General features: G+C 38.2%; 1 protein-coding gene across 1 annotated transcript; it reads right to left on the reverse strand.

The window, feature by feature from the left end:
- Positions 1-16,483: 16,483 nt before the first annotated feature.
- Positions 16,484-17,005, reverse strand: LOC145122066 (uncharacterized). The gene has a single exon (XM_079057738.1). The coding sequence runs from the start codon at positions 17,003-17,005 to the stop codon at positions 16,484-16,486; it is 522 nt and encodes a 173-aa protein (XP_078913864.1).
- Positions 17,006-20,195: the final 3,190 nt, after the last annotated feature.

Genomic DNA, 20,195 nt, shown 5'->3' on the forward strand with positions numbered 1-20,195 from the left:
GTTATCCCTTTTCCTTTTGTTTGTGTATGTAGGGTTAACCCCTCGATTAAGTGATTACACTACTTGATGGGGTTGTTTTGTTGTTTGACTATTGTCTCATATATTGTAGGCCTTATAAAGGCTAAATTTTCACGTAACATGTACCAAACCTTTATCGGTAATGAAACAAGTGTGTGTTTTATTTGTGATGTTGTTATCTGCTATAAGTTCTATTTTTTTTTATTTCTTGATACTGTATGATTTCAGTTATAAGAACAAGTCGAATCATCAAAACAACTATTAAGTGCTCATCATCTTGTTGTTCCATAACAGAAGATTCCTCGAACGTACGTTCGTAGAAACAACAACATGCTCCCGCCACCACCGCCTCCACCGGAGGTAAAATCTGTTGCTTTCTAGGCAGTAGTCTCAGCTGCAGTCACTGCAACATTGGCTCACATTCAAAATGGAAATAATGGTGGCGGAAACGGTCAGGGAACTGGAAGCTCCAACCAGGGAATAAACCAAGGGTCTACAAAAGTATGCACCTACAAGGATTTCTCTAATGCAAAGCCCCAAACATTCAATGGAACCGGTGGGGTAATAACTTTGAAGTGCTGGATTGAGAAGATCGAGTCGGTCTTTGAAATATGTGAATGCCCTGAAGAGAGCAAGGTAAAATTCGTAGCCTGCACGTTTGTCGATCGAGCACTGTCATGGTTGAATAGCCACGTTGAGGCCCTAATACTCCCAGTTGCAAATGCCATGCTGTGGGAGGAACTCAAGGAGATGTTATTGGCAGAATACTGTCATCGTGGGGAAATACAGAAGCTGGAACAGGAATTATGGAATCTTACAGTGCAAAACTATGATATTGAAGCTTATATCGCTAGGTTCAGCGAACTAGCACTTCTGTGTCTTGGTATGATCACCTCAGAGGGAAAGAAGATCGAACGTTTCATTTGGGGGTTAACTCCTCCAATTCAAGGGAACGTAATTGCAGCAAACCCTTAAACTTTCGACCGTGCAAAGCGTCTAACTCTGAAGCTTTACGATCATGGAAACAAGAAAGGTATCAAAGCTACAGAGACTGAAACCAAGAAGGAAGGAGACAACAAGAAAAAATGGGAAAACAAACGAAACGGATGACAGAATCAGGGAACTTCTAAGAAACAGCAAACTGTGGCAGTGCACGCTGCTACTACTCAAGTCGCACCAGCTCCAACCACTCCAGCCTCAACCATACCAACTCCTACGAAGCCTTACGTTGGTACTTTACCCAAATATGGTAAATGCAACTATCACCACATCGACGTTTGCCGAGACATGCAGTGTACTAACTGCAACCGAAAAGGACACACTGCCCGTTACTGCAGGTCTCAGCCTCAGCAAAATCAGCAGCCCAACAGCAACAACACCGGGGCCGGTCAAACCTGCTATGGATGTGGAGAGACTGGTCACTTTAAGAGAAACTGCCCCAAGGCCAACACTCAGGGTGCAGGAGGATCTGGCAGGGTCCAAGCATTGGGCCAGGGGGAGGCGGTATAGGACCAGACGGTTGTTACTGGTACGTTTCCCCTCAACAACACTTATGTATGCATTTTGTTCGATAGTGGGGCTGAGTGAAGTTTTATGAGTCATAAATTCAAACACTACTGAATCAACAACCCCAGAAGCTAAGTGAAGCCTTCACGGTGGAGATGGCTAATTGGAAAACTTAAACAACCAAAGACATTTTTATAGGGTGCACTCTAACACTAAATAACCACTCGTTTCAAATCAACTTGATATATGTAAATGTTAGAAGTTTTGATGTGATCATCGACATGGATTGGTTAAGCCCCCACCATGCTGATATTATGTGCTACGAGAAGTCCATTCGCCTTCACCTACCCATCAACGAAACACTAATCGTATACGGTGATAAAACTAGTGCAAATCTTCGTCTTATCTCGTACATCAAGGCACAAAAGTTCCTGCACAAAAAAAATCATGCCTTTCTAGCCCACGTGGTGGACAAACAGAAATATGAAAAGAACATCAACGATATTTCGGATGTGCGTGACTTTCCATACGTATTCCCGGAAGACCTCCTGGGGATACCTCCTGTGAGACAGGTTGAATTTTGAATTGACCTGATACCTGGAGCCACATCAATTGCCAAATCAACCTACAGGTTAGCTCCCGCCGAAATGCAGGAGTTATCCAGTCTATTAAGCAAACTCCTCGACAAAGGATTCATCAGGCCGAACTTCTCACCCTGGGGAGCTCCGGTCTTGTTTGTCAATAAGAAGGATGGATCTTTCAGAATGTGCATCGATTATCGGGAGTTAAACAAGCTCACCATCAAGAACCGATACCTACTTCCCCGGATTGATGATCTATTCGAGCAGCTTCAAGGAGCCAGCTATTTTTCTAAAATAGATCTATGGTCCGGATATCACCAACTACGGGTCCTAGAAGAAGATATTTCCAAAACTGCATTCCGAACCCGCTACGAACATTTCGAGTTCGTAGTAATGCCCTTCGGTCTAATGAATGCACCTGCAGCATTCATGGACCTCATGAACCGAGTTTGCTGACCATTCCTCGACAATTTTGTAATCGTCTTCATCGACGACATACTCGTTTACTCGCGAAGAAAGGAAGAGCACAGTCAACACCCAAGGAAAGTCTTGGAAACTCTAAAGGCGGAGAAGTTGTATGCAAAATTCTCCAAATGCGAGTTCTGGATTCGCAGGGTGGATTTCTTGGGGCACCTAGTCAATGAAGAATGGATACATGTGGACCCTTCTAAGATCAAGGTTATTGAGGGCTGGGAAACCCCGAAGACGCCAACAGAGATCAGGAAATTCTTGGGCCTTGTTGGTTATTACAGAAGGTTCATCCAGAATTTCTTCAAAATTGCCAAGCCTCTCACCACTCTCACCCAAAAAGGCATGCCCTTCAAGTGGGATGCAAAACAAGAAGCTGCTTTCCAAACTCTGAAACAAGCCCTCTGCAGTGCTTCGGTCTTGACACTGCCAGAAGGAACGGAAGATTTCGTAGTGTATTGCGAGGCTTCCAACCAGGGTTTGGGCTGCGTGCTAATGCAGTGTGGAAAGGTGATTGCCTACGCGTCCAGCCAACTGAAGAACCACGAGGTGAATTATACCACTCATGACCTCGAGTTGGGAGCTGTGGTCTTTGCCCTAAAAATATGGAGGCACTACCTTTACGGTACAAAGTGCACCATCTTCACAGACCACAAAAGCCTCCAACACATTCTAAATCAAAAGGAATTAAACATGAGGCAGTGAAGATGGGTCGAGCTGCTTAACGACTACGAAGGTGAGATCAAGTATCATCTCAGCAACGCTAACGTGGTGGCCGACGCCTTAAGCAGGAAGGAATACTCAGACCGCCGAGTAAAAACACTGACAATGACCATCCATTCCCACTTGTCTTTACAGATCAAAGAAGCTCAGCTGGAAGCCTTGAAACCTGAGAATGCCACGAGTGAAGCACTGCCTGGGATGGAAAAGAATCTTGGAATCAAGGAAGACGGAGTTTACTATTTCATGAATTGAATCTGGACCCCAAAATTTGGTGGGTTTACATAAGTCGTCATGAAAGAAGCTCACAACACTCGATACTTTGTCCATCCGGGTTCGGATAAGACGTACCTTGATATCAAACAACATTATTGGTGGCTAAACATGAAAGCAGAGATTGGTACCTACGTGGGCAAGTGTCTGACTTGCGCAAATCTCGGGACTATTACAACAACCAGTGAGACCCGAGTGGAAATGGGAACGAATAACAATGGACTTTATAACCAAATTGCCTAAAATGGATGACGGGTTGGATGCTATTTGGGTGATTGCTGATCGGTCGACCAAATCCGCCCATTTCCTACCAATAAAAGAAACATACAAAATGGAGAGATTAACTCGAATCTACGTAAAGGAGGTGGTAAGACTTCATGGGGTGCCGATATCTATCATTTCTGACCAAGATAGTAGATTCACCTCACGATTCTGGCAGTCACTCTAGAAAACAATATGGATCTAACTCGATATGAGTACTGCCTACCACCCCAGACCGATGGTCAAAGTGAGCGAACCATTCAAACACTGGAATATATGCTCCGAGCTTGTGTGATAGATTTTGGCATGTCCTGGGATACCCACTTGCCACTAATCGAGTTCTCCTACAACAACAGCTACCACACAAACATTAAAGTCGCTCCCTTTGAGGCCTTGTACGGCCGGAAATACAGATCAACTCTCTGTTGGGCTGAGGTGGGAGACACCCTGCTGGCAAGAGGGAAAACACTGAACAGCACACTCACAGGATCCAAGATCATTCGGGAAACAACGGAGAAAACTGTTCAAATCAGGGCACGACTCCAAACATCACGACACCGACAAAAGAGCTATGTTGATAGTATGCGAAAGCCTCTAGAATTTCAAGTAGGTGATCGCGTGCTACTGAAAGCCTCTCCCTGGAAGGGGATGATACAGTTTGGGAAGCGGGGAAAACTAAATCCACGATACATCAAACCATTCGAGATTCTTGCCCGAATTAGCCCGGTGGCCTACAGGCTACAACTACCCTCAGAACTTAGCAACGTACACCCCGTATTCCACGTATCAAACCAGAAAAAGTGCCTATCAGATGAAACCCTAGTTGTTCCCCTGGATGAGATTGAGGTGAACGAGAATCTCCTGTTCGTCGAAGAGCCAGTTGAAATCATGGACAGAGAGGTAAAGCGTACAAAACAAAGCTGAATTCCGATCGTGAAGGTTCGATGGAGTGCTAAGCGCGGACCAAAATTCACATGGGAATGCGAGGATCAAATTATGCGAAAGTACCCTCACCTTTTCTCTACTTCCTAAGAATAGCTTTCAAAAGAATTTTGGGATGAAATTCCCTCTAACGGGGGGATGATGTCACAACTAGCATTTTAGGGCTAGGGAAATTCTATTCATGTGTAAATAACTCCTGGTATATCTTGTAACCCTAATTTTGATATTATACAAGTTGTTCATTCAAAAATGACTATTCAAGTCAAAACTTCCTCATGAAATCTCTAAACCTAATTCAATACGCTGCATTCACTCAACTTTGGGCTTTTAACCCTAACTTCCTAGTTTAAACCTCTTCATGGACTAGGACTGTCTTATTGGGCTTAATGGGCCGATAACCCCTCAACCTGGTTCTTTTGGGCCAACACTCTGCACTTGGGCTTTAATTGGGCCGAAATTTATTATTCAACCTTGATTTGGGCCATAAGTCATTTAGTGGGCTTTATTGGGCCGTGAACATTTTCATGGATCATTATGGGCCAATCTTTAAACCGAGAACCCTCTAATGGGCCTTAATGGGCCGAAAACCCATTCCCTCACCCTTTTGGGCCGTAATCTCGGATGTGGGCCCCATGGGCCGAAAAATTTCTTATTGGGCTAATATATTTTCGGTTGCTATTCAAATCCAAGTCCAATATTTCTTTTCTTTCCATCCCCTCTCCTGATCTCGGCCCTATATATATATATATATATATATATATATATATATATATATATATATATATATATATATATATATATATATATATATATATATATATGTAAAAAAAAGAGAATATATTGTATTAACCCTAATGTGACACTTAATATTTGCATGGAGGAGCTCCATGCAATATATCTACCATACTTCTAGGAATTATGTACTAACCATCATGTAATGACCATACTAATGTCTCTCTCTCTTCTTCTCTAAATTCGGCCGAGACCGCCCCCTCTCTCCACTCTTCACTTCAAATTCATTCAAACTCTCTCATATCTCCCTCTCAAACTCAAGGAAAATTCCCTCATTCCCTTACAATTTTCGTGAATTTGGTGTGTGTTTTCAAATGGTTTTCATGAAGTTTCATACTTTTGGTAAGTTGTTATCATACACAAATTATTACTCTCCATTTTATGTTAAGAACTCTTCCTTACATAACTTCATTTCGTGTTATAGTTTCCTAGAATCATCTAAGTTTCGAAACTCTTCCTAAAGCTGCAAGCTAGACCGAAAACAACCTTCCTTTCTCTCCAAAACCGATCTAACACTAAGGTGAGTTTCATACCCCATTGTTTTCGAGTTTTACTACCTTTTTGGAAGGAGAATACAAGCTAGTTTTGTGGTTAATCTTAGTATTATGCATGCATGTGTATATTTTTCATGTTATGTTGTGTGAATATGCTATGAAAATTTGTTAAACACTCGTAAATTTGAAATATCTTCCAAGATTTGGTGATATTAGTAAGCAATCTACATGAAGTAACTTTTTATGATGTTTGGAAAGAATAAACATGTTAAAAGTTACTTGAAAACCAAAGAAAGAATACAAAAGGACCACACTTGACAATAAAGATAAACAAAATGGGATTTTAGTGGGCCTAAATTGACAACTCACGGTTATTTAGGACCTAAAGTGTAAATTTTTCATAAAAATAGGCCTTATTTCACAGCCCATGGTTTAATGGGCTTAAAGTGCTAATTTTGATAACAGTGGGTCTTATTTGACAATTCACGGTTTTATGGGCCAAAAATGTCATTTTGATAAGATGGGACTTTATTTGATAAATCACGGTTTTATGGGGCCTAAAATGTCATTTTTAACAAAATTGGGTCTATGTTGTAACTTTCAACTTTAATGAGCCTAAAATGTCATTTTTAACAAAAATAGGCCTTTGATGTAATTTCCGAATTCAATGGGCCTAAAATGTCACTTTTAACAAAAAATTGGAATTTGTTGTAATTTTCGGCTTTAATGGGCCAAAAATATCAATTTTAACAAAAAGTGGGTCTTTATTGTCAATTTCGGCTTTGTTGGGCCAAAAATGGTTATTTTTAATAAAGGTGAACCTTTTATGTCATTCTTGGTACTATTTGAGATAAAACAATTATTTTGATATGAAACGGACTCCTTACGACATTTCTACTCTAATTGGGCCGTATTAGTCCATTTACATACTTACTGGGCCATATATGGTAATCCTATCCTATTTGGGCCTTATATGCCCATTTACATTCTTATTGGGCCATTATGACAAATTCTATGTTAGTTGGGCCGTTATTGGAAAATTTTAATACACTCGAGTCATTCGCGATACTTTGGGGTAACTATGGGTTAATCACGATAACAACAAACTTTTTGACACTTTCGATAAAAACAGTTATATTTTTATCGCCTTTGGTTATAGTCAAAATACAGACATCAAACATTATTTATAGCATTAAATAATGGGATACTCTATTCGCGAAAAATTTAGTTAAGGCTCTTGTGAAACACGTCTTCATTCGTACCTACCTAGTGTACACCATAAGTCCTGTGGTTATAACAAGAGTCTCCTTGAGGGAGAGCGAGAATTTGTGTATAGATCTATACGGGGTTGACACCCCATACCTGAGTTGTTCGCTACAGCTAGACGGGGCCAGTCGAGGGTAACAATTGTCTTACCATAACCGACGCCTGAAGTGATGGGTTTTGAGCATTCTAACACTCCTATGGTGTAAATGCAACCCTATAAACCTTGAATCTATGTTTTCTCTAATATACATGCAAATTTGATTTTTCAAAGTTTACTTCCTAACTAGCATGGCATGGGGAATATGTAATATAAAACTAGTAGAAGTACATACCTTTCTTGTTGCTTGGATTCCTTGAAGACTTTGTGAGCCTAGCACCCCAAATGTTGTGCCTCAAATGCTTCACACAACACTACAAGACTTGGAATAACTTGAGAGAATACACTTGCACTCAAAATCGGTTATGCCCTCTTAGAACTCACTAATAGTCCGATTTTGCTAGCTATAGGGCTCCTTTTATAGTGTTGTCACAGTTAGGGTTTACACATGAATGCCCTTAATTGTCATGACTCTTGATTTCTAATGATCCATGGGTTTGTAACTCCCATGAACTATCCATGGAGCTCCAAATGGTTATAACCCAACTCCATAAACCATGGATCATAAATCCACCATAAAAGATTAGATGATTGTCATAATCAACCCTACATATTTAATTAGTCTCATTTTGATCACCAAATTAATTATAAATTAATACTTGATCAACACTAATTAAATAATATTATTATTAATATATTAGAACTTATAATATATTAATAATCACAAGTGTCCTTTCTCTCATTTAGTCTATCCAAGTATTGCAATGCCATGCAACCCAAATGGACCATGCCGGGTCGGGTCAAGTACATACCAAATAAAGTTATGGACTTAGACACTATATCCAACAGTCTCCCACTTGGATAAGTCTAATAACTATATTTGCATATATGACTTCAGGATCAGACTAGCAATCGTAGCTCTTTCAAAGTCTCTCGGAACTTAGATAATAATGATACGCCATTTAAGATAAGTGATCATATAATCCTCTGCTCTCAAGATATCAGTCGGACAAACACATGGAACATGGTCTTACTTATTGTCCAGCATTTGTTTCTTGATCTCTGATTTGTTTCGACATAGAACTAAATTGAACACATCAATTAGTTCTGACCGGGCCCGGTACATAAGGCAAAACCTAATCATCGAGGGGCCCAGATATCGCTTCTATTTCTAGAAGGAACAGATAAACTTTGACTCATATGCTTGTACTGACTACTTGTTGAATTATGCACAAAAGCACGTTTTATAACATCGAGTTACCAATGCGTTTTCGTACAATCACTGGATAACCAACTCATAGTCAACAACTCATATCTCTAGGTTTAAAGATTTATATGATATTACCGTCTCACGATCACTCGAGATAAATTCCATGAAGTGATGAAAGTGAGCGTGGGTTGAATCTAATACTCAGAACTTATGAGCACTCATGAATGTTGCAGCAACTATTGCTATGTCTAATACCCTTTAGACATATCATACAAACCCAAATTCATGACAGTCTTTATTCATATCTACTTCCGACATATGACCGACTGTGCAGAGTTCGAATAAAATAATTATTCTGGAAGTCAAAACACGCAAAATTGAAACCATAGTAAACGATTAACATAAGATAGTAACACTTTACTCATAAATAAATAACAACTTTTATTTAATCATCAAAATGTCAATTACATCTTACAAGTTTCAGAAATCTAATTATTGAAACTAATATCATCCTTCAGCCCGATGCGCCTTGCATGCTGTAAATGCTTAACCCTACTCAGTCCCTTTGTGAGGGGATCTGTTGGGTTCTCCTCAGATGATACCCTCTTTGTCACGAGGAGTCCTTCTATTCGATGTCTGATGAAATGGTATTTTCTGTCAATGTGCCTAGATCTCCCGTGATCTCTTGGTTCCTTAGCCAAAGCAACCGCACTTTCGTTGTCACAGAAAATTTCCATTGGCTCCTTTATAGCTGGTACAACTCCAAGGTCTCCGATGAAGTTCTTTAGCCATATCGCCTCCTTTACTGCTTCACTCGTTGCTATGTACTCTGATTCACAAGTAGAATCAGCTACTGTCTCCTGCTTGGAACTTTTCCAAGTAATTGCCCCTCCATTTAGGATAAAGACCCAGCCTGACTGAGAGCGGAAATTATCCCTATCAGTCTGAAAGCTAGCATCGCTATATCCTTCCACTCTCAAGTCATCACTGCCACCGAGGGTAAGGACCCAGTCCTTAGTCCTCCGCAGATACTTGAGAATATTCTTTACCGCAGTCCAGTGAGCCTTGCTAGGGTTCCCTTGATATCTACTGACCATGCTCAAAACAAAGGCCACATCAGGGCGGGTACAAGTCATAGCATACATGATAGAGCCCACAGCGGAATCATATGGTATACGACTCATCTCTGCTATCTCAGCCTCTGTACTCGGACTCTGAGTCTTACTCATCTTGGCATTACTCTGGATAGGTAATTCCCCTTTCTTGGATTCTTGCATGCTGAACCTCTTCAGCACCTTATCCAAGTAGGTACTTTTACTAAGTCCAATTAGTCTCTTACTCCTGTCTCTAATTATCCTTATCCCTAGGATATAGGCAGCTTCTCCAAGATCCTTCATAGCGAAACACTTCCTAAGCCATGACTTAACTTCCTGCAAAGTTGGGATGTCATTTCCTATGAGTAGTATGTCATCCACATACAACACCAGAAAGCTGACTATACTCCCACTAGCCCTAACATACACACAGGACTCATCTTCACTCCTCGAAAAACCAAACTCTTTGACTTTTTCATCAAAGCAAAGATTCCATCTGCGAGACGCTTACTTTAATCCATAAATGGATTTCTCAAGCTTACACACTCTATTAGGGTATTTTGAATCGACAAAACCCTCTGGCTGAGCCATGTAAACATCCTCAGCCAACTTGCCATTAAGGAAAGTAGTTTTTACATCCATTTGCCATATCTCATAATCATGAAAAGCAACTATGGCCAGTAAAACCATAATAGACTAAATTTTTGCTACAGGTGAGAAGGTCTCATCATAGTCAACTCCTGGAGTTTGAGTAAAGCCCTTCGCAATCAGTCGCGCTTTGTAAGTGTGTACCTTCCCATCCATGTCGGTCTTCTTCTTGAAGATCCATTTGCATCCAACTGTCTTTCGACCTGGTACATTGTCAACCAAGTTCCAAACTTGATTGTCATACATAGACCGAATCTCGATGTCCATAGCCTCCTTCCATTTAGCAGACTCGGGGCCTGCCATGGCTTCCCTGTAATTATTAGGTTCATCCAAATCTATCAGTGTACTATCGTTGATAAATGTATCACCTTCAGTAGTGATGTGATAACCATAATAAAAATCAGGTGTGTTCCTCACCCTAGTGGAACGCCTCGGAGGTACAGACTCATCTATCGGCTCAACAGGAGTTTCCCCCTCAGGTTGATCGGTAGTATTTGAGGTTCCTTCACCACTTGACTCTTGAAGCTTTTCAAGGTCAATTTGCCTCCCACTGTCCCCTTGGCTTATAAATTCTCTCTCACGAAAGACTCCTCTTCTTGCTACAAAGACCACATTATCATTGGGTCTGTAGAAGAGGTAACCAAAGGATCTCTGTGGGTAGCCGATGAAAATACACCTCTCACTTCGAGGTTCAAGCTTATCATGAGTCTCACACCTCACGAAAACTTCACAACCCCAAATCTTGATGTGGTCTAAATTAGGAACTTTCCCAGTCCACATCTCGTGAGGTGTTTTGGCAACCTTTTTAGTAGGGACTAGATTAAGGATATGGGCGGCAGTCTCTAAGGCATACCCCCAGAAAGAGATTGGTAACGAAGCTCGACTCATCATGGAACGAACCATATCCAACAAGGTTCGATTGCGCCTCTCAGCTACACCATTCAGCTGTGGTGTTCTGGGAGGTGTCAATTGTGAGACAATCCCACATTCCTTAAGATAGTCAAGGAACTCAATGCTAAGATACTATCCTCCCCGATCGGATCGGAGCATCTTGATGTTCCTGCCCAATTGATTCTCTACTTCCTGCTTAAACTCTTTGAACTTTTCAATGGTTTCTGACTTATGCTTGATTAAGTAGATATATCCATATCTGCTGTAATCATCAGTGAAAGTCACATAATAGCGATTAGCATCCCTCGTAGCAACTCTGAAGGGCCCACACACATCTGTGTGTACCAGGTCCAACAAACCTTCACCCCTATCACAAGTACCTGTGAAGGGTGACTTTGTCATTTTTCCAAGTAAACAAGACTTGCAACTATCATCCGACTTTAGGTCAAATGATTCCAAGACTCCAGCCTTTTGGAGTTGGCCTATGCGCTTCTTGTTGACATGTCCAAGACGACAATGCCACAAGGATGCTTTATCCAAGCTATTTGAAGAATCAATATACAACACATTATTTCCTAGATTGTCTACAACATTCACAGCTTCATATACACCATCACAAGGTAATGCTTTAAAGTAAAATACATCATTGTAATAAACATTAATAGCACCATTATTATTATCAAATGAAAATGTAAACCCTTGTTTGTACAAGCCATGAAAGGAAATAATATTTCTCGCCATTTCAGGCGAGTAACAACATTTATTCAAATCTAACATTAACCCATTATTAAGCAATAAAGAATAAACTCCTATCTTGGTGACAGGTGATGCTTTCCTGTTGCCCATGACTAAGTTTATCTTCCGGTGCTCCACTTGCTCACTTCTTCTTAGGCCCTGCAAATCAGTACAAATGTGAATACCACAACCTGTATCAAGCACCCAAGAATTAGAATTAGATGAGTTATTAGACAATATTGTATAAATACCTACATGGGTGGCTTTAACTTTCCCATCCTTTACATCTTTCAAGTATTTGGGGCAGCTTCGCTTCCAGTGCCCCTCTTCCTGGCAATAAAAGCATTGTGCTTCCTTTGGGTTTGAGGAAGGAGTAATGGGACCTTTCTTTGTCCCACTTGAAGAGGAACCATCAAGGGGCTTACCCTTGGTACCCTTCGAAGGGGTTTTCCTCTTCTTACCATTTCCCTGCCCAATTGCAAGAATAGGGGCTGCTGAAGGAGTAGAAGTAGAAGTAACAACCGCTTTACCCTTAAGGCCATTTTCAGTTGTCCTTAAGAGTCCCTGAAGTTTACTTAGTGTGACTTCCTCCTTGTTCATATGATAAGTCATACGAAACTGATCATAACTCGGAGGTAAGGAATGGAGAATGATGTCAATCGCCATTTCTTTAGGAAAGTCCACATTAAGCTTCAATAATCGGTCAACGAACCTTTGCATTTTCTGCATGTGAACGGTGATGGGTTCACCATCTTTCATTCTGGTTGTTATCATAGAGGAGATGATTTCGTACCTCTCCTGACGCCCGCTCTGATGGTACCTTTCCATCAGATCTTGGTGCATCTCATAGGGGTAGAAATCTTCGTAGGATTTTTGAAGTTCAGGAGTCATGATGGCCATCATGATGCATTCTACTTTAGTAGCATCCTTTTCATGTGCAACAAACTCCGCAAACTCTTCAGGAGTAGCAGTGGCTTCATTCACAACCTTAAGCTCCCTATCGAGGACATACTCCTTGTCCTCATTGCGGGTAATCATCCTGATGTTTCTGATCCATTCATTGAAGTTGGATCCATCAAAAGTGACTTTCCCACACAAGTTCATAAAGGAAAAGGAGCTTGTTGGGTTTGAGCCAGAAGAATTGTTGGAAGACATCTGAAAGAAAAGAAAAACAAGTTTCATTAGATTAAGAGTCCTTAATAAGTCACCCAAATGAGATATTAAGGCTAGGATCCAACAAACTATTTATAGTTGGAAGAGGGATGCCGTAATCCAAGCTATAAAATATTTGAAGGTAGGCAAATGACGATTTACCAATTTCCACCATAAGAACAAAATATTTTATTATTAGGTTTTATTGGATTTGAAACTCCTAGATCTTTTGAGATACATTGAACTTTTCAATGGCATGTTTGAATCTCGATTGTGCCCTCTCAAGTTTGTGACTGGGATGCCGAGGATCACAAACAAGGTGTGAATAACCATAAAAATTGACTTGGTACCCTTAACTATATTACCTAATCGATGTGCCGGTTAACAACACACACTCCACCGATCTATAATAAAGTCAAGTTACCTTTTGCCACACTTACTAGTCCTTGTTAGTGTGCCGGTTAACCACACATGCTCCACTAACGACTTGGTAAGGTACAAAGTGTAATTTTATGGGCTAGCACCTATTTCACATTTTTCCTAAAGTAACTAAGATTGGGAATTTATAATGTATAGTTACTTTATAATTCATTATACTTTTAATGAGAGTTGAAGTCTTATCCTACCCGTTCGGCTAACGACCCTCCACCAGTCAAGGAAGCGGTGGGTGAGAGTGGACACCCATTAAGCTGCCATTTTATGGGCAACAACCTTATACCCCCCTTATAGACCGACTTCGTGGATGAGGCCTACTTGCGGTAAGATTGACTTATTCTTATACATATCTATATAAATAAGATTATGATAATAGTATAAGTGTTGATTTTTAAACTTTTAAAAATCTAAGGTTTAAATTTGGAATTAAAGTATTAAAGTGTAAGACTTTACAAATTCCAAAACTTGAGGGCAAGTTTTGAAACTATTTCAAGACTCTTCAATTTGTAACTTATGAGTTTTAATGGTTCATAAAGTTGAAGACTCTTCATTTTATGAAACCTCCTATTCTTTAATGACAACTTTTAAAGAAGTGACTTTTGGTTATCCATAACTTGAGGACAAGTTATGGACACCATCATTAGCATTAAGATCAAGAATTAAACAAGCATGTAGGTTACACACAATTCCTATGATCTTCTAAAACTCATAAGAACAAATATTCATATCAAACAATTTCAAGAAATCATATTAACACATATAAAACATGAAAATTGATAATAGTCATTTGAAATGGGTTAACATAATCATTACCACTTTAAAAAACAGATTTTACAAGTCCAAAACAGTTTGGGATAATGATTCTAGCCCATTTCCAGCAACAAAACTCGGAAAACTGCCCAGCACGCACCTACTCGTCGAGTGCATGATCCTACTCGACGAGTAGGATGAATTTTGCCTTGTACTCGTCGACTTCTCCCCTTGCACTCGGTGAGTCCAGTCGAACTGTGAGCAGTTTTTCGATTTTTCAAGCAGTTTGCATCAAATATACAGAAAACAATCCTAGGCTCTGATACCACTGATGGTTTTGAGCATTCTAACACTCCTATGGTGTACATGCAACCCTATAAACCTTGAATCTATGTTTTCTCTAATATACATGCAAATTTGATTTTTCAAGGTTTACTTCATAACTAGCATGGCATGAGGAATATGTAATATAAAACTAGTAGAAGTACATACCTTTCTTGTTGCTTGGATTCCTTGAAGACTTTGTGAGCCTAGCACCCCAAATGGTGTGCCTCAAATGCTTCACACAACACTACAAGACTTGGAATAACTTGAGAGAATACACTTGCACTCAAAATCGGTTATGCCCTTTTAGAACTCACTAGTAGTCCGATTTTGCTAGCTATAGGGCTCCTTTTATAGTGTTGTCACAATTAGGGTTTACACATGAATGCCCTTAATTGTCATGACTCTTGATTTCTAATGATCCATGGGTTTGTAACTCCCATGAACTATCCATGGAGCTCCAAATGGTTATAACCCAACTCCATAAACCATGGATCATAACTCCACCATAAAAGATTAGATGATTGTCATAATCAACCCTACATATTTAATTAGTCTCATTTTGATCACCAAATTAATTATAAATTAATACTTGATCAACACTAATTAAATAATACTATTATTAATATATTAGAACTTATAATATATTAATAATCACAAGTGTCCTTTCTCTCATTTAGTCTATCCAAGTATTGCAATGCCATGCAACCCAAATGGACCATGCCGGGTCGGGTCAAGTACATACCGAATAAAGTTATGGACTTAGACACTATATCCAACATGAAAAACATCATGATAGGCATATCAGTCGTATCAGGTATGGTTATAACGACTCACATGGAGAATAACAAACACATAAATTTACAGAATACATATACTCTTCTCATGATACAAAGTACGAACTATACATTTTCATTACTCGGGTCTTACAGTTTTAAGACCACAACACTTTTATAAACATAAAATATGAGATTTTTTGGGGAATATACACTATATATATTACATTTTACATTATACAGAAAATATAGGATTTTCTGGGTTACTCTCTTTATTCACTACCAAACAAGAACACACATGCTTTAATACAAGGTTTGAAACAAAACTCATAAACCATTTTTACGGAAGATAAATGATTTTCTGGTGTTTACAAACTACTACAAGGCATTTTATACAAACTTGCTTATGAACTCACCAACATTTTATATATTGACGCTTTTTAAAATAACTTGTATTCTCAGGAACACATTAAATAGGTTGGTCGATAAGGAATGAAGACTTTTGTTGTATTTTGTTTCTCACCATACTTGATGTTTTGGATGTATTGTTATAAACAAATACAATGATGTAAAACTATGATGGTTGGTATATTTTATGGTGATGATGTTGTCTTTGATTCATTTATATACACTGTGATGATATTACAAGATGAAGTCACCCGCCCCCAGATGTTTCCGCCGTCTGGTTCGGGGGTGTGACAGAATAGAAGTAATTAAAAACACATTGTCTAATATCAAATACAGACCAGATGGTAAACATAAATCAAAATGTCCTATTGATTGGACTGCAACCCGTGCTCCATTGCCCACATGCAATACCATCTCATCTGCTTTCGGTTTCCTACTCTTTCTGAACCCCTATAACGAATTACGAATATGAGTTCCACAACCAATATCTAATACCCAAGTGTTTGATGAAAAAGTAAATAATCCCATTTCAATCATGAAAATGGATATACCTGAAGGGCCTTCCCCGACCTTCTTGTTTTTCAATTCTACAAGGTACTTAGAACAATTCCTTTTCCAATGCCCGAAAACTCCACACTCAAATCATGTGTCATCTTTGGCAACCTTTTCCTTCTTCTTGGGTGGTGGGTTTTGAGGAGCTTTCTTCCCTTTTCCCTTGCAAGCTTGTGGCTTTCCCTTGAAGTTCTTGCCTTTGTTCTTTTTGACCTTTCCTTCCTTAATCATGAGCACTTGGGGAGTTTTACTTGGAATATTCTTCTCTACAGTTTTTAGCATCCCATGCAACTCAGAGATAGGTTTCTCACGCCCATTCACGTTATAGTTCATGATGAAAGCATTGTAAGACTTTGGCAAAGAGTTCAGAATGATATCTATAGCCAAGTCTTGTGGATATGGGGAGCCCAATCTCTCCAATTGATCTATGTAACTTTTCATCTTGAGAACATGTGTGCTCACATTCCCACTCTCCTCCATTTTCATGGCATGAAGTGCTCTCATAGTGTCAAACCTTTCGGTTCTAGCTTGTTTACCAAACATCTCCTTGAGATGTTTAATAATGTCAAAGGCAGTGTAGTGTTCCACATCCCGCTGAAGATTAGGAACCATAGAGGCAAGCATAAGACGTGAAACATCAAGTGAATCATCTATATGCTTTAGCCATGCATCATGTGTGGCCTTTGGGAGAGCAGGTGGTTCATCACGAGTTTGGTTTTCAAGGACATAGTCTTTCTTTTCTTATTTCAAAATGATTCTTAAATTTCTGTGCCAGTCCAAAAAGTTGGAGTGGTTGAGATTTTCTTTGTCAAGAATTGACCGAATGTTCATTGGGTGATGTGTTACAGTAATTGGTGGATCCATCTACAAAACTTTAACAAAGTTTTTCATTTGGTATTTAATTCTTTAAATAATAATACCCTTTAGTTTCCAGAAACATTATTTATTTAAATTCTAGGATCCAAGTTACAAATCAAATAAATGGTTAGGTATCTTTTATCCTATTTACCCAATTTTAACAAGGTAAATAACTTGTATTAATTACACCATTTGTAATTCATAGGTTTATGAGACCCTTAACAATCCATTTGTTAATTTGACATGTTTGGTCTCATCTATGCCTTAGAACACTCTTGCTTAGGTCACCTTTATCACACGAGGTTTCCAATCAAGTCATCTAACTAGAAAAACTTGTACAATTGGCCTATAACTTGGTTATAGAAATCGAAAAAATACTTTGACCATTAAAAGATGATACTAATGGTTAGGTATCCTATATCCCACTAGCATTATACATGTGATGTGCAAATGTTTCTAAAATTGGATGACATAGACTTGCATTTTGAAAAAAGGATTTGAATGTTTTATTATTCTATTTAAAACATGTGATATCATGACAATTGCATGCATCCAATATGTCATGGTATCAATTTTTCAAAAAACACTTTTAAGGTTCTCATAAAAACCCGGTTTTTCTATTTTGCCTTGGTTCAAATTTAAAATTAATACCTAGTATTAAGTTTGTGTATGAGCCCTTTTGAACCTTTTGATATTGTTTAATAAAACTTTATTTTATTAAATAATACTTTGGAGTTTGAATAAGTTAAAAAACGTGATTTTTACACTTATAATTCAATATTTTTAAAGTTGTCGTAATTAACAATTTTATAAAACCGGTTTTTATTTTATGGCAAGAATATGTTACATCCAATGTCCATATTTTATATTTTGAAATCAAAACTCCATGTGATGTTTATTTTGTCCAAAAAATAGTTTGGGTTTGTGAAAAACTAAATTATCAACCACACAAGATATTTACTTGAAAAATAAACAACACAAACATGCATTTGACATAAACAAGCCTTAAACTATATAACACTTTTGTGAGCCAACACAAAAGTGTTAAGTCCTTCCTAAGGGACAAAGGAACCAAATATTACAACTTGTTCTTCATGTGATCTTCAAGCTCCCACTTGCAGTGACAACCAACTTTGTTGCAATTTTATAAAACTTTTATAAAAGTTATAAACTTTTATAAAATCTTTATAAAACCGTGGGTCTCCATGGTTCTTCAAGAAATGGCCTTCATCTTCATCTTGTTACATTTTTCATAAAATAAATCTAGTCTAAAACTAATATATTACATAAAAATAACAAGAATAAAAACTAGCTACTTTTATTACATACTTTATGAATAAAAGAATATTACAAACGATTTTCAACCAAATCACACAAATAACAACACAAATGGTACAAGGCTTGTTTATGTACACTAAAATACATATAAAAATAAAACAACCTTTTTTTAAGATAACTTTAAGTGACAAAAATGCATGTAAGTTTTGTCCCATAAAATAACAATTATAAAGTTGTCAAAGAAAATATGTATGAACTTGTTTTTATACAAAAACAAGTTATCCATATTCTCCAAAAAAAACTAAGATTTCCACAAATCAAAAAATCTTAACCAAACATGCAATGTGGCTCTGATACTAATTGTTGGGTTTTATTTAAAAACTAGTTTCAAAAACTACAACTAATGGAAAATGGAAGACTTGAGTTTTGTAAAATAACATACACATTTTATCACCCACTAATGATCATCTTGCAAGTAAAGGAAAGATTTAAAACACAAACATAGAAGGAGGAAGTGGTAACAACCTTTGAAGCACTTTGAGTCCTCTAGGGGAATCTTGGAAGTTGATGGAGTGAGCATGAACCCTTGAGACACCAACAATGTGCCAACTTGACGTAATGCTAGTTACAACTCTTAAGCTTTTAAGCCAAAACAAGATTATGACTTAAAGAGAGAATGCAAGCAATAAAATCTTCAAAGTTCAAGACTTTAGAGAGAAGATGGAGACGGAAGAAGTGTTCTCGACCAAGGCAAGAAAGGTGAAGCAAAATAGAACACTCACCTATTATTTATAATGGAATTATGGTCCAAGAGTCATTAACCATTAAATAGTTTTAGACAACTTTGTCCCCTATGTCATGAACATATCAGCCTAGATTTGATTCTTTTGCATTATACCAATGCAAAAGTCTTTTCTCTTCATCTCATGTTTCCAAGAAGGAAAAGATAAGTCTAGAGTTTATATTTTATAAACTCAAAGTTTATAAGATATAAACTTTGTCTTTTGCTAAAAGACAAAAAGCTTATTAGGTCCAAAAAGATGTACATGACATATTATATTTATACCATAGGGAATAATTTCTTACTTGTATTGTAAAATAATTATTTCCTTGAAATAAATATTTTCCTAATTATTATAAGACTTTATCAATATTTATAAAATCAATTTCTAATAAATAATCATTTGTATCAAGTTGTTGTTACTGTGACCCTTAGGATCATATGTTATTTAGCAATATCATTTTAATATGACTCTTGAGCATACTAGATCTTTCGGGGCATATTTCTAGGGATTTCCCAAAAAAGAAAGAGGCGGCAATGCCTAATGTTCCACCGAGGCAAAAGGCAAGAGCATTCCACATGACCCTGGTAGTAGCAAGGGATGAAGCAGATGTCTCTTCAGGTACCTTTCTTGTAAATGGATTGTCTGCCAATGTATTGTTTGACTCTAGAGCAAATTACTCCTTTATATCGCATAAATTTGGTGGAAAACTAGCATTTTCTGTATATAAACTTGATAATGCTCTAGTTGCAGAAGTTGCCAGTGGCAAATTCATACCTGTTAGCGATTGCACTAAAAACATCGTCATCAACTTGAACATGAATAAATTCAATGAGGAGTTGTTGCCCACTGAGTTGAATGGTTTCGACATTGTACTAGGAATG

The sequence above is a fragment of the Lactuca virosa genome, chromosome 6, assembly GCF_052849685.1.
Source record: "Lactuca virosa cultivar CGN04683 chromosome 6, Lactuca_virosa_CGN04683_v6, whole genome shotgun sequence".
NCBI lineage: Eukaryota > Viridiplantae > Streptophyta > Magnoliopsida > Asterales > Asteraceae > Lactuca > Lactuca virosa.

What these genes read in the sequence shown, in the direction of transcription:
- LOC145122066 (XM_079057738.1), bottom strand. Translation starts at nt 17,005, where the DNA reads ATGGTTCCTAATCTTCAGCGGGATGTGGAACACTACACTGCCTTTGAC.